At 33.0% G+C, this 14,482-nt stretch overlaps 2 protein-coding genes and 1 non-coding gene across 4 annotated transcripts in view; all 3 read left to right on the top strand.

Annotated features, from left to right (window-relative positions):
• The first annotated feature begins 1,404 nt into the window (after window positions 1-1,404).
• LOC104885955 (oleosin L) lies at window positions 1,405-2,263 on the top strand. Its single transcript, XM_057393105.1, has one exon. It carries the CDS (start codon window positions 1,519-1,521, stop codon window positions 2,044-2,046), a length of 528 nt encoding a protein of 175 aa, XP_057249088.1. The 5' UTR covers window positions 1,405-1,518; the 3' UTR covers window positions 2,047-2,263.
• A 2,012-nt stretch (window positions 2,264-4,275) lies between these two features.
• TRNAE-CUC (transfer RNA glutamic acid (anticodon CUC)) lies at window positions 4,276-4,348 on the top strand. The gene has a single exon. It is a non-coding gene; the product is annotated as a tRNA-Glu (tRNA).
• A 6,903-nt stretch (window positions 4,349-11,251) lies between these two features.
• LOC104885994 (calcineurin-binding protein 1) overlaps window positions 11,252-14,482 on the top strand; it is a 19,701-nt gene continuing 16,470 nt past the window's right edge. For both annotated transcript variants that reach the window (XM_057392670.1, XM_010670568.4), the window contains exons 1-4: window positions 11,252-11,450; window positions 11,597-11,671; window positions 12,706-12,825; window positions 12,914-12,954. In XM_057392670.1, coding sequence (XP_057248653.1) covers window positions 11,448-11,450; window positions 11,597-11,671; window positions 12,706-12,825; window positions 12,914-12,954 — 239 coding nt within the window. In that variant the 5' untranslated portion in view covers window positions 11,252-11,447. The remainder of the gene's footprint in view (window positions 11,451-11,596; window positions 11,672-12,705; window positions 12,826-12,913; window positions 12,955-14,482) is intronic.

Below are 14,482 nucleotides of genomic sequence, written 5' to 3'. Positions count from 1 at the left end.
CTCTTTCAAGAATTTGACGATTTCAAGAATTGAAATAAATTCTTCAGATTTAGAGAGAAGAATCACTTACAATCTTTTGAATGATGATCAAGAAATGCGGAAATGTTTGATCATTTTTCTTTGAATTTTCTGATTTCTGTAATTGTAACAAGAAAACCAGAATTATTTGAGCAGAACCGTAACTTGCTCTGATACCATAATGAACTTTTGATGATTCATTCAGAGAGAATTATAGAGAGAAGGAGGGAGAGAAGATTTTATTTCAGTAGTGAATGAATGAGCTGCTGAGAACTCAATGACACTCTTTATAGTGTCTCAACTATTTACAAAAAGGGTGTAATAACCACTTTCTAACTAACTTGTAACTAACATTCTTGTAACAAACTTTCTGTAACAAACTTAGCTAAGCTAGCTGTTTGACATGTCAGCATGGTTATTAATAGAATGGTGATCATGAGCATCAACATGATCACCAACAATAATAGAGATCAGCGTTTTCTTTATCTTTCTCATTTGGAATCTTGACATTTTTCATATTTAGAGGGAATCTTCTCAAATTTTTTCAATTTATAGATATAGTCATGTGGGGTCTTGTTTGATTTGTCTCAATTAATATTTCATTAATATTAAACCGTTCTAATTTTTATCAATGTATAATGAAAGATATTTAAGTTCAAAAAAGTGCATTAGGAGATGCAATGAGGAAAATGAGAATGATAAAAAGCAAAGGGAGCACTTCTTGATGTATAGCTTCAATCTTGTTTTAATTGCAAACGTTAAAGTTCAAAAGCTTTGCAACTTTTCAATTTATTACTTAATAAACTGATAGTAAAGCCAATTTTTTTTGGGGCCCTTTTCTGAAATTCGTGGTAAGATAAATTTTCTATGGGATGCCCTCACACAAGGCCACTCACCCAGAGACGACCCAACAAACCAATTTTTTCATGTCAAAATTTTAATTGAAAAAAAATAGATTTCACACTGACTAGAAAGGTAACCTATATTTCTCGCTTCTCTTCGTTACCGATTGAAAACAAAAAAAGTGATTTTTGGATACTTTTATTTATTAGGAGATATTTGCATACTTTATGTAACAAGTAACAACAAACAATAGCAAAAACACTAATCTTATATGTACGATATACGTGTAACATCGAGCCTTCTATGCACCTATGAGTGCGAAGTCGTTTATGAAAAAAAATTAACATAATAACAAGATCTGTTTTTCCCTTGTAGACTTGTAGTTTTACGTAGAATGTAGCCTCAAAGGAAATCAAGTAACGTGTCAAATAACCATCCTACTTCATGCATGCAAATGAACACTTGCCACCCCATTACAAAACTCACCCCTTCTCTCATTTAACTCTATCTTCCACGTACACCCTTCCTCAAATCCCTCTCTTCCCTTTATTTACTCCTTTGTCCACTCTTTTACTCACAACAATACCAACACACACAAAATTACACCAAAGAAGAAAAATATTACACACAAACAAACCAAAACAATTGAAAGCCAATATGTCTTATGAACAAAGGCAACACCAACAATATCAACACCACCACCAACAACAACAACAACAACCATTAACCCAAAAACTCTATCAATCTACTCCAACCTCCCGCCAAACCGTGAAGTTCCTAACCGCCTCCACCATTGGCACCGTCCTCTTAATCCTCTCCGGCCTTACGTTAACGGGCACCGTCTTAGCCCTGGTGTTGGCTACGCCGGTGTTAGTATTATTTAGTCCTATACTCGTTCCGGCTACTATGGTTGTATTTGTAATTGCTAGCGGTTTCGTGTTCTCAGGTGGGTGTGGGGTGGCGGCTGTCTCGGCGTTATCGTGGATATATCAGTATACCACGGGTAAACACCCCATGGGTGCTGATCAGTTGGACCGAGCTCGGATGAGGATTACTAATGTGGCTAGGGAAATTAAAGAGAAGGCTAAGGATAATTTGGACTATGTTCAACATAAGGGTCAAGAGAGTTATGATCAACATGCTCATACTGGTTATCAGACTCATCATCAACTACAAAGTTCTTAGTATTTTTGCAGGGTTATATATTTTCCTTTTTTTGGGTTTCTGTAATTTAATTTTGTTGCAAGTGTATGATTTAATTGTTGTACTCTTTTTTTTTTTTGTTTTGGTTTTTATTAAAGAAAGAGCTAAGTTATCTTAAGGCAAATTGAACTTCGTGTGAAATATCTATTAATTTACATTATATAAGTAAGAAATGATAAGTGCTTTTTTGCATTGACAATATATGTTCTCTCTTTATGATTTTGGGTTGATTTCTAAATGCCTTAGGCTCTTAGCTAAGGGGAAAAAAATCCTTCAATTTCTTAGAAAAGATTGTACCCTATGTTAGCTAAAATCAGTAAGCAGCAAATCAAATGTATAAGAGAAATAAAACAAGCAAATGACCGCAAGCCATAAATATAAGCACGACACATATTAGTAAATGCATATGCTTTGGATGGAAGGATTCGAATCTATGAATAGTGGGTTCAAAACTCAATGATAGTCGAGAAGTTCATGGGTAGGGTGAGCAATTGTATGAAGGATTAATTCTTGCTATTTATTTTGAATGAATAACTAATGAAATTAAATTGTTTAATTTTATTAGTTATTAATTTAAAATAAATAAAAAGAATTAATTTTAATTATAGATTATTTTTTTTTATTTTTTTTATTTGAATTTTTGACACTATTCAAATTTAAAGAGAATTTTTTTGAATTTATAAGAAAAAATATAATCACACGGGGTTTTGTTTGATATGTTTCAATTAGTATGTTATTAATATTTAATTGATATGTGTTTTATCAATTAGTATGTTATTAATATTCAATTGTATACGATTTATTAATATATAATAAAAGATATTTAAATTTAAGGAAAAATTGACTATGGAGGTCTGAATTTTGGGTGATAATTTTTAAAAGATCTGAACTATTGATTAATTTGTGTAAGTCTCAATTTTAGGAGGTCTTAACTTTTAGCGGGCTTCGACGACTTAAAACTTAAGATTTTTTTTAAATTTTACTTAGTTCTTACATTCCTTCCTCAATTAACCCTTCTGATGTGATCCAATTTTTACAAGTGGTGACCTATTAAGTCAGTTTTAAGTCACTAAGGCCCGTTAAAAGTTAAGACCTCCTAAAATTGGGATCGATTCAGGTTAATCAATAGTTTAGATTTTTTAAAAATTATCACTCAAAGTTCAGATCTCTATTGTCAATTTTTCCTAAATTTAAATATGTACATTGAGAGATGGACATAGAAGGTGAGAAAGTGAAAAAAAAAAAAAAAAAAAAAGCGATTTCCAATTATCATAGTGTAATTTTGGATGCAATTTCAAAAAGTTAATTTCTAACTAGTGTTTTACATACTCTCGTTTTATTCTTCAAAAATTAATCACTCTTATTTATTAAAAAATTTCAATTCGTATAATTTAATTTACCACATAATCCTATATATAGGCCACGTCCATGCACTTCGATTATAGTTAGAGAGATGGTGGATATGCAAGGAAAACTCAGAATAATGGAGCAACAATTCTTTCAACAATCACTCCCCCTCTGAAAACTACCCAAAACGGCCAAAAGAACCAACCCTCAACCCCTTGTATCTTTCTATTCATCTCAATCTAATAATGTAGAGGTCATGAGATAATTTCTAACCTGAAAAATGGTTATTAAAAAGAGTACAAAAGATTCGTGGACATTTCATGATACGCAAAATAAATAAGGGAGCTATTATATCTTCACATTACACACAGCAAACGGAGATGACCCTTTGAACAATCAACCACCAAGGCTTTAATTAAAGACAAGGCTTGTGATTGAGCAGATTATTCTTATAATCATCAATAATACATGCATCTAGACCAAATCACGTAATTGCTGAATTCAAAATTGGTTTGTGATGAACTGAAATTTATCACCTGCACCATAAGTTTCGTTTCGGTTCAGTTTGTTCACTTTAATTCAACTATTTTTCGCTCACGATTTAGTTTAGTTCAGCTCAAAAGAACACAACTTTAGGGTGAATTTAAAAAACAATTCTTTTTTTAAGCAAAAGGTATCTAAACAATGAGAAATTTCTAATCTTGCAACACTTTAGATACTTGTTAATATATGCAAAACATGCCCTGGATAAATTGCTGAAAAAGGATCCTGATTTGCAAAACAAAAGCAATTTTTTCTAGGATATAATAGTAGTAGAAAAGCGGTCGATAAAGAACCTACAATTATGCTGCCTATACTAACAAATCCGTTGTAGTCTAGTTGGTCAGGATACTCGGCTCTCACCCGAGAGACCCGGGTTCAAGTCCCGGCAACGGAAATTTTTTGTCTTCAAAACTGTGTTTTTTTTTTTTTTTACGGGTCTTCAAAACTGTTTGCTGCAACTCTTAACATTCTAATTTTTATGGAAAAATTTGTCTAATCTTATGTTAAAATTAAACTTGTGTGAGGAAATTCATCTTAGCTTAAAAAAATATAAAACTTTAAAGGTGGATTGTGGAATAGTATAATTTAAAATTATATATATTCTTCCGCACTTATGAGTTCTACTCCCTAAGTGACAAAATTCGTGTATAATTTATTGGTTATATTGACAATGACAATATAGTCCCTACGTTTACAATTAACTGTTACATTTTATTTTGGGAAAGAACTAAGTAAATTATGGGGAAAAAAAGCATGACAGAAGTACAACCAAAAAATATTTGTTTATTAGGAAATACTCCACCAACACATGCTTAGATCAACTGGTAAGGGAGTTGTTCTAGCTTAACTAGAAGTCTAGGTTCGAGCCCTGGGAACGCAGCAGAGTGTGTTGGATAGCATCCCCAATTGGGAACTGACCCGGCTTGAATCCGGATTAGTCGGGATCCAAAAATGGATTTCGAAAATCGGGTATGGTTCACCAAAAAAAAAGGAAATACTCCATTAAAGAACCATTAAATATTGTAGGGGAAAGAAAAAATAAGGTAGGTGGGGAGGTTTTGGGTGGGTTGATAAAATGGGTGGTGGCCGGTGGGGTACATGAGGTAGAAAAGTATAAAAAGTTGATGTGGTAAGTTATCATATATAAAAAAATATATATATAACAATTAAATAAAAACAAATAAAAAAAAGCATACTAATTAAAAAATACGGAGAGAGTATATAAGTTAAAATAGGGATATCATAAAATATAAAACATTTTTTTCAAAATATGATATCTTTCTAAATTAAAGCATTACAAAGCACCCATATAAAAAATAATTACAAAGTATATATATCCTATAGCAAAAAATTCCGCATCATTAATGTTCTCCTATTGCTATATAGCATATAGTATATAGGAGTTGGGGTCGGCTCAAGCGATGGGTCTTATCATCTTAGCTTCTTCAGTGATTTTGAAAAGGTTTAATTATTTCTAGCATTTGCTTGGGATTTAGGGGGGAGGGGAGGGGTTAGAGGTGTTTGGCATGTAAGGAGTCTCGAGATGGGGAGTCTTGTGCGACAACAGCTTAGATAATTTCAAAACTGTTTTTTTTTACGGGGTCTTCAAAATTGTTTGCTGCAACTCTTAACATTCTAATTTTTATGGAAATATGTCTAATCTTATGTTGAAATTAAATGTGTGTGAGGGATTTCATCTTAGCTTAAAAAAAACATAAAACTTTAAAGGTGGATTGTGGAATAGTATAACTTAAAATTTTTTTTTTTTCACACTTATGAGTTTTACAAGTGACAAAACCATTTGAAAATGACAAAATTCATGTATAATTAATTGATTATATTGACAATGTAATATACTCCCTACGTTTAGAATTAACTGTTATATTTCACTTTGGGAATGAACCAAGTAAATTATGAAAAAAAGCATGAAAGAACATTTTTTTAATAATATGATATCTTTCTAAATTAAATCATTGCAAAGCACCCATATAAAAATAATTACAAAGTATATCCTATAGCAAAAAATTCAGCATCATTAATGTTCTCCTATTGTTATATAGCATAGAGTACATAGGAATTGGGGTCGCTCAAGCGATGGGTCTTATCATCTTAGCTTCTTCAGTAATTTTTAAAAGGTTCAATTATTTCTAGCATTTGCTTGGGATTAGGGGGGGGGGGGTTTAGAGGTGTTTGGCATGTAAGGAGCCTCGAGGTGGGGAGTCTTGTGCGATAGCAGCCTAGATAATTTTGAGGGAGCTATGGTGTCCCCCTATGAAACTTGTATAGCCTTAATCAGTTAATTAATCTCACAAAAAATAATAAAGAATTTTTTTTCGTAATTCTTTCCTCATTCACAAATATGGGTAATAAGGAAAGTTCTACATTACCAAAAAAAAAAAATCTGTAAAATGTGTAAAAAGAGGAAACCACAATTGAATATATAAACTGATGACTCAATCAATTTTCAAACAATTATAAAAGCAAAGATTTACAAAAATTCTTACTATCTAAACTCTCAGTTTCAATAACAATTTCAAATAACATGCATTAACAAAGCATTTTAAAAGAAATAAGAAACTTAAAGAATATTCTTTTTTTTAATTTTTGCGGCTCACAATCAGCTGGGATAATAAAGAATTAAAGAGATAAATATACATCACCAGGTAGATAATATCAATTTATAAGTTTTTTTTTTATTGAAGCACTACTCACCATAGTATACGTAAAAACCTCAATTACCTAGTGAAATTAAATTGAACTACTAGTACACATAAAATACGCCTATAATATATATATATATATATATATATATATATATATATATATATAGAGAGAGAAATAAATAGAAAACATAATCTAGATCATTGTTTAAAGGAAAAATCGATTATTCTAATAATCCAATATTTGGGTCGTTTGCTCAAAATAATCCGACCTTTGGGCCGTTCGCTCAAAATAATCCAACCTTTTGATTATTATCTAATAATCCGACCTTTTATCCCAATCCGTTCATAATGCACCGTGAGACCGATAACCTGTTGGAATGGATTTTTTTTTCCATTTTCTCCTTTAATCTCCCTCCTTTTGTTTTTCCATCCCTCCCCTGCCTCACCAGTCATCAGTCACTAGTCATGAAGAACCACCCCAACCCGACCCCTGCTCACGATCCCCTGCCCCACCCCCACTCCCTGCTCCTGCGAACAAACTTTGCCCTAGCCCCACCCTTTTGCAAACAAATCATGCCCTACCCCCAGCCATTTGCGAACAACCCCTATCCCACCCCCAACCCCACCCCCACCCTCACCCTCCATCCTTCCTCATTCCTCTGCCTTCGTCACTGACATCCTCATTGTCTTCCTCTTCACCCCCTTCGTCCGCCTCCACTCGCATTCACCCTTTTCATCGTCTTCCACTCGCAATCTCTGAGACGAGACACATGTTTTTTTCACGGGTTGGTGATGGTTAGTCGAGGTTGGGGGAGTTTTTCAGGTTGGGGGAGTTGGGGCTGGAGTCGGGGATGGAGGGGATGGGGTGAGTTGTGGGTCAGGGATGGCGAGTAGAGAGAAAGAGATTCGTGTGAATGGGTAGGGTTGCGGGTGCAGGGGAATGGAGCGGGTTTTGGTGGCTAGGAATAGGAGGTAGGGGTGAGCAAGGAAAAAGAGGGAGGGGGTGGCCGTGGCAGTGGGTGTAGGTGGGCAAGGGAGGGAAGGGGTGGGGAAGGGAAACGGGAAGGAGGGGGTGGCAGTGGGTGGGCAAGGAAAGGGAGGGGTGACAGTGAGACTGGGTGGGGGATGGGGTGGGTTGGTGACAGTGGGTGGGCAAGGGGAGGGAAGGGTAGTAAAAAAATGTTTAATTAAATCACAACGAATCAAAGCAAGATACGTGTGCAATTAACCCATTTTTCTAGTCATGAACTTGTTTGAACAGATCACGGTGCATTATGAATGGACTGGGATTAAAAATTAGATTATTAAATAATAATCAAAAGGTAGGATTATTTTGAGCGAACGACCCAAATGTTGGATTATTAGAATCAATTTTTCATTGTTTAAAAGGAAAGTTGTTGAATTATCCACCAAATACAAGATAATGGAAAATATTATTCTTTATAGAGCAATGCAAATGAAAAACCATAATGCTTATTCGCCATAAATATTACACTCTTAAGTTAGTAATTAAACTCTTTTAGATTTACTATTTATATTAATATATTGTCGCATGCATCGCATGCATATAGTGCTAGTATTATAACCCAAGGCAATATATTGACATGCGGGCCTGTCACATGACTCCTCCCTCCCAAACAAATGACACAAAGTAAATAATAAAAATATGTGTGGAAAGATTTGAAATCATAATCTCTCGTTTAAGATACAACGACACTAGCCAACTGATATACAATCTAATATTGGTCTTTGTGGGCAAAAAATTATATAAAGACAATATAACATAAATCCCACAATTATTGAATTCATTAACTGGAAAACAAATACTAAATTCACGATTACATCACATTATACAAAACGACATTTTCATATCTTAAAACACAAAATCAAATATTTTGAATATAATAAATTTATGATTTTTTTTTGTAAGTATGATGACTTTTTTTTTTTTTTTAAACAAATAGCTCCCATCATTCTACATGCATTGATATTTGTAAAAGCCGAGTAAATGTCATAAAAGAATAGCTCCCATCATTCCACATGCATTGATATTTTTCATGTATAACATTAATTATGTCAGATTGTCACCTTCATGATGTAAGTGCAAGTATTTTCAATAGCTACAAAGGATCCAATTTAGAGGGCCTATTTGGCAATATTCACATAATTCACTTTGACGATCATTTGTGATTTATTATATAATGACAAATTTTGTGAGATTCGGCTCACACATGTATCTTCAAGTTAACAACTTTTTATAGTTTCTATTTGTTTGTAGATAAAGTTATTAATAGTTTACTTTGGCAAACATAAAAGTCAAAATGTATAAATTAGAAAAACAAAGATGATAGTATAACACGGACCACAAGACTAGGAGTGTATATGGAGAGAAAAACACAAAATACCGTAATTCTTACAAAATCGTTTATTCACCAAATACGCTCAATATTTTGAAAATTCACCATATATCCCTGAGTAATGCAAATATGTACAAAATTCCCTTTTGACTAATGGAGTTAGAATTCCGTTAGTTATTAGTCCCTAATTAAACCTTATGTTAACTAATTAACCATGATTAACCCTTCCCCCCATAATTATCTTTCTTGTTTATGTCAACCAATCAAACTCCTCCACCAACCAAAACCATCCCAGCAACCACCATCACCGACGACGGCAACACGTCGGAAGTATTAGAAAAACAATAACATCAACCGTGTAGAGGGGAGAGAGAAAAAGGACAGCAACACCGAACATTAAGAAGAAGCAACAACGACATGAGTAGAGGAGAGAGAACAATAGGGCAGCAGAAACCGTAGTCTCCAACATCAACAACATCAAATTGCGGCAAAGGCAACTCATGCATCGCGTCCAAGGCGTCATAGCACCGATAACAACACACAAGCACGAGGAAAGAGAAAGAGGTAATTCGAGAGGAAGTAGCGTGACAACGACAACACCAGTATGAGCATCGACAACTGTTGCTGACGCAAGGCAACGCACACTAACGGGGCCACAAAGAGATGCGAGGAGAAAATAAATATATATTTTATTAAAAAATTAGGATCAATTAGATTAATTAGTTAGTGGTTAGTTGTAGGATTTAAAGGATAATTAATAAAATTATCTCTAACGACTAACGGAGTTAATTATTATTAGTCATTAAGGAAATTTTATATATATTTTTTTGACATTAAGGCTATGTTCAGTTCACCTTATTTTTGCTTATTTCAGATCTAATCAGATCAGATCAGATCAGATCAGAAAAAATAAGTTCAGATCAGATCAGATCAGAAAAAATAAGTTCAGATCAGATCAGATCAGATCAGATCAGATCAGACCAGATCAGATCAGATCAGATCAGATCAGATCAGATCAGTTCAGATCATATCATGCTTATATTTAAAAACTTATTATTATTAAATATCTTTCACTACATATTAATAAAAATTATAATAATTGAATATTAATAAAGTACTCATTGAGACGAATCAAACAAGACCCCACATGACTATATTTTTTCTTATATATTGAGAAAAATCTAAAAGATTATCTCTATTGTGAATAGTGTCAAGATTCTAAGTGACAAAGATAAAAAAATACAAAGGGGGTATTATTATTTACTAGTACATTTGTTCAAAAGAATTATTATTATTGTTGTTGTTGTACTTATTAATTATTAATATTGGTAATTATTATTAATCTTATTGTTACCATTATAAATGTCATTGTTATTATTATATTAAGTTATTTTGTTGTTATTAAATAATAGAAAATTAAAAGCCACGTGTTAAGAACATAAGATTGACGCAAAAATAAGAAATATATAAAATATGATATCTCAAATTCATGATAACGAAACTACTATGTTCGGATTACATTTCAAAATAAGCTAAGTGTGAGATACAAATTATAAATTTAGATTCGGTATACCTCTTCCTACCGAATTTCAAATCTCTCTAGCTATTTGAAGTTGCACGATATTTATTTATTTTTTGCTCAAGTCATAGTTGTTTGTATATCTTGTTCTATTTTATATGGAAAAAAAAGAGTTCAGTTTGCCGACTTCTCAAGTGTGAAACTTTTTTTTAAGGGAAAGTGTGAAACATTGTATAAGTGCTCTTATAAAATAATGACTTGAGTTATATAATTATTTTTAGTAATAATAATAATTATGATTATAATTATTATTGTTGTTCTTATAATAATGATAATAATAATATTTATTAATAATAAAAGTTGTATAAAAGTTGTAATAGAAATAAAATGATAATAATAGTAACACTATAAAGAATATCTTATAATGTATTGCATAATAATGATTTACAAAGTAATAATATAATAGTATAATATATTTTATAAAAGATAAGATCTTGTTGAAAGAATAAGTTCAGATCAGATCAGATCAGATCAGATCAGATCAGATCAGATCAGATCAGATCAGATCAGATCAGAAAAAATAAGTTCAGATCAGATCAGATCAGAAAAAATAAGTTCAGATCAGATCAGATAAGTTCAGATCAGAAAATTTCAGGTGAACTGAACATAGCCTAAGAGTATATGGTAAAATTTGAAATAATTGATGAATTAACGAACTTGTTGCAGGTGAAAAATCCGTAATTTATTTTTATTTTTATTTTTATTTTGGACGAAGACCTCGGTTTCCGAAGCATCAACTTCCAACTTCTCAACTCTTTGTGCACCCAAACTCCCCGCCTAAAATTCTCTCCACTGCAAAAAAAATTGCGAGCAAATCTAGCACCTACCAAACTTCCGACAATGGCTACTCGATACCTATAAACCCTAGAATTTCGACAACAAAACGGATAAAATATGGTAATTTCAGTTCCATATTACTATTTGTCATATCAATTTTACAATTTCTTCTTTCTGTTTATCAATTAACGCCTGAATCAGAAATTTTGCAAGACACCAAATTTACAACTGATTAAATTTTGGGTTTTCCCCCTTTTTATTATCAGTTTGCAATTTCCGCCATTAATGATACAGATTCGAAAAGCCCATGGGAGCCTTTAGCTCCTACCAAAGAAGCTCAGGTACTAAGTTTTTTTATGTTCTGTTATTCCGATTTCGTTACTTTTTCTCGTATTATCCTGGACTTTTGTATTCATTTTCAATTTTAATGCGAATTATTGTTATTTTTTTGCATTTTAATTTGATCATGTTAGACATATATGGGAGGAATATTACACATATTTGTGCCTGGTATTTGTAACTTATTGTGAATACTGTGAACGATTCAATGTACTTTAATTTGGCATTTTGGTTGATTGGGTAGAGGTGCATTTGTCTTGTTAATACTGGTTCTGAGTGACTCCTTATTTTGGCCGTGACGGTTTAGGTTATGTGGTAAGTTGCTTTGGAATTGATTTCCCTAATGAAACCCTAATTTGGATTTTTAAAATGTGTTGTTGACAATGTGACCAAGGAAAGAGAAGCTGGTATGACTGTGATTTGGGGATGATGGTTGAAGCTGGGCGTTGGTTAATGCTTCACTTATGTGAATATTTCTTAATTGATAGAAGGGAGTTGTGTCTCATTTATCACATCGGCGTATTGCATATAGATGTAAATTGGATTTTGGATATTTATGTATCTTTAAGAATTGTTTTGCAGGAAGATGTAGTCTTCATTGACTTGTGGTCCTTGTCAGTTTATAATATGGGATTTGTTATTGTAAGCACGGTTGTTTTTCCTGTTGGCTTATGCTTCCCCAATTCACAAATAAATATAACACTTACTTTTCCAAGGTCTCGAATGCACATCTTTGACCTTTAATATCTCTTATTGCATTTAATAAAAAATATAGAAGAAAAGTTGATATTTAAAAATTACACGTTGAAACAAATCTAACAAGATCCCTTATGACAATGTTTTGTTTTATGGTAAAAGTTGTGAAGTTTGATTACCAAAATGAAGTTGTTGAACTGCTTTGTGAATGGAGGAAGTACTTATATTTGTTTCTAGTCTCCCCATCCTTAAGGTGTTCGTATTCTTGTTTTCTGACAATGGGGAATGAGATATTACTTTTTACTTTGATATTCTCTCATATAATTCTCTTTACATTTAGGAGTTCCACCTTACACAAACTTATCATGATGGACTCTTGAAGTTGCAGTCTAAAGAATATAAAAAGGCACGTGAACTTCTGGAAGCTGTTGTGAAAGACCCTCTGGTATCTACTACTCAGGTGATTGCCTGCTTTTATGTTGTCTTGATCTAAATTATATCTTCTTATAAGCTTGGGAGATGAGCCATAGTTTTGATGTTATTTTTAGGTGGAGAGTACAGCTAGTGATGGCCATCTCTTACAACTCAAGTGAGCTCTCGCAATCTCTTAGTTTCATACATAATTACATTTGAGGTCTCTCTGTTTGAGAATGTGCAAACTTAACCCTATTTTTGTTATGCTTAATGCTTTGGTGATTCCAGTTCAAAATTGTCTCCCCCTCTTTTCCTCTGGGTTTGTATGGCTTTCTTCATGATTATACCTTGTTATCTGCTGAATAATTGTCATACATTTTCGTATACCTATGGACCTATTTTATTATATTTTAGTTTACTTTTTTTAGCATGTACATTCTCCGTCCTCAAATAAACTTCTTGCATTTCCTTTTTAGGTAGTCGACAAATAAACTTCCACTAACACTCTCTCTTCTATCTCCTGTGATGTAGGGCCCTCCCTTAACTCTCTCTCTCTATCATTGGATATTCTTAATTTTTCATGATTTACCAAAAAGCCTAGGTATAATGATGCCCAAGATACCCCAAGTCAATAAAATTACATGTATTAGTAGCTTTTCTCAAAATTTCAGCTTCGTTGATATTAAAGCCATTCCCACCTTGCTTTTCGTTTGACGTGAGCATCAAGTGAAAATCACCTCCACAAACCCATGGGAGATTCAGTTTTCTATTTAAATGTTCCAACAAAGCACCTGTTTTCAACTTTTGTTATTGCCCTGCTCGAAATTATTGAAAAGCGTGCCCAAGCTTGATATGAAATTCATTTGAGGACCGACAAAATATATCTAGACTGTATCTGAGTTTTTTAAAATATATTAAGGTCGTGTAGCTTTTCTGAAAGCTGTAGCAAGTGCTTGTTTTAGTACATAGTGATTTTGCTTAGAGCTCACTGGGAAGAGGTGAGGGAATTGGGAGAACGAGGAAGAATAAATAGTAAGACTTCAACTCATCCAGCCTACTCTGGTGCTAGAAGTACAAGTATTGGATTAGTGGATTCTGATAATTTTGAGATAGCAGCAGAAAATTATACTATCTCCATTCCATAATTCATACAACACCTTGTCATATCATGGTCTTCGATGCAGTATTTTGACAAGATATACCGGTTTGATCCGAGATCTTGGAATCGGATAATATCTTCAATTATGTACTAGTAAAGTTAATAAAATTTAATATTCGAGAACTACACATTGAGATGAATTTAACAAAGTTTGAGATGACTATTTTTCCCCTATAGGATGGTAATAATTTGTAGTCGAAGTTTATAAAATTTGACCTTGAAATATCAACTGTTGCACGAATTAGGGAACACAGAGAGTAATATATATCTGTCAGACTGTCATTTTCCTCAGAAAGTGGATTCTGGTAAGTACTGGCCTATTGTTTTAAAATATGCAATGGCCTACGATGTGGTGTAAAATATTGAATATTTCTTCCCTCATTTGTTTTCACAACTTTTGGGTCTGTAGCATACTGGAAATCAACTAGTATACGCTGGAAATAGAAGGCTGAAATAATGTTGAAAATTTTATTAATCCATTATCTGGTTTCTTTCCTGTCCTCCTATGTGTTTATGAAACTCTCCTTTTGTCTGTCTGAACCTC

This window comes from Beta vulgaris, chromosome 2, assembly GCF_026745355.1.
Source record: "Beta vulgaris subsp. vulgaris cultivar EL10 chromosome 2, EL10.2, whole genome shotgun sequence".
Classification (NCBI taxonomy): domain Eukaryota; kingdom Viridiplantae; phylum Streptophyta; class Magnoliopsida; order Caryophyllales; family Amaranthaceae; genus Beta; species Beta vulgaris.
The sequence above is the reverse complement of the archived record's forward strand: the minus strand, read 5'-3'. Positions and strand labels throughout refer to the sequence as shown.

Bases quoted from the DNA above. Each gene is read 5' to 3' on its own strand.
- LOC104885955 (XM_057393105.1), top strand. From the start codon at position 1,519: ATGTCTTATGAACAAAGGCAACACCAACAATATCAACACCACCACCAA.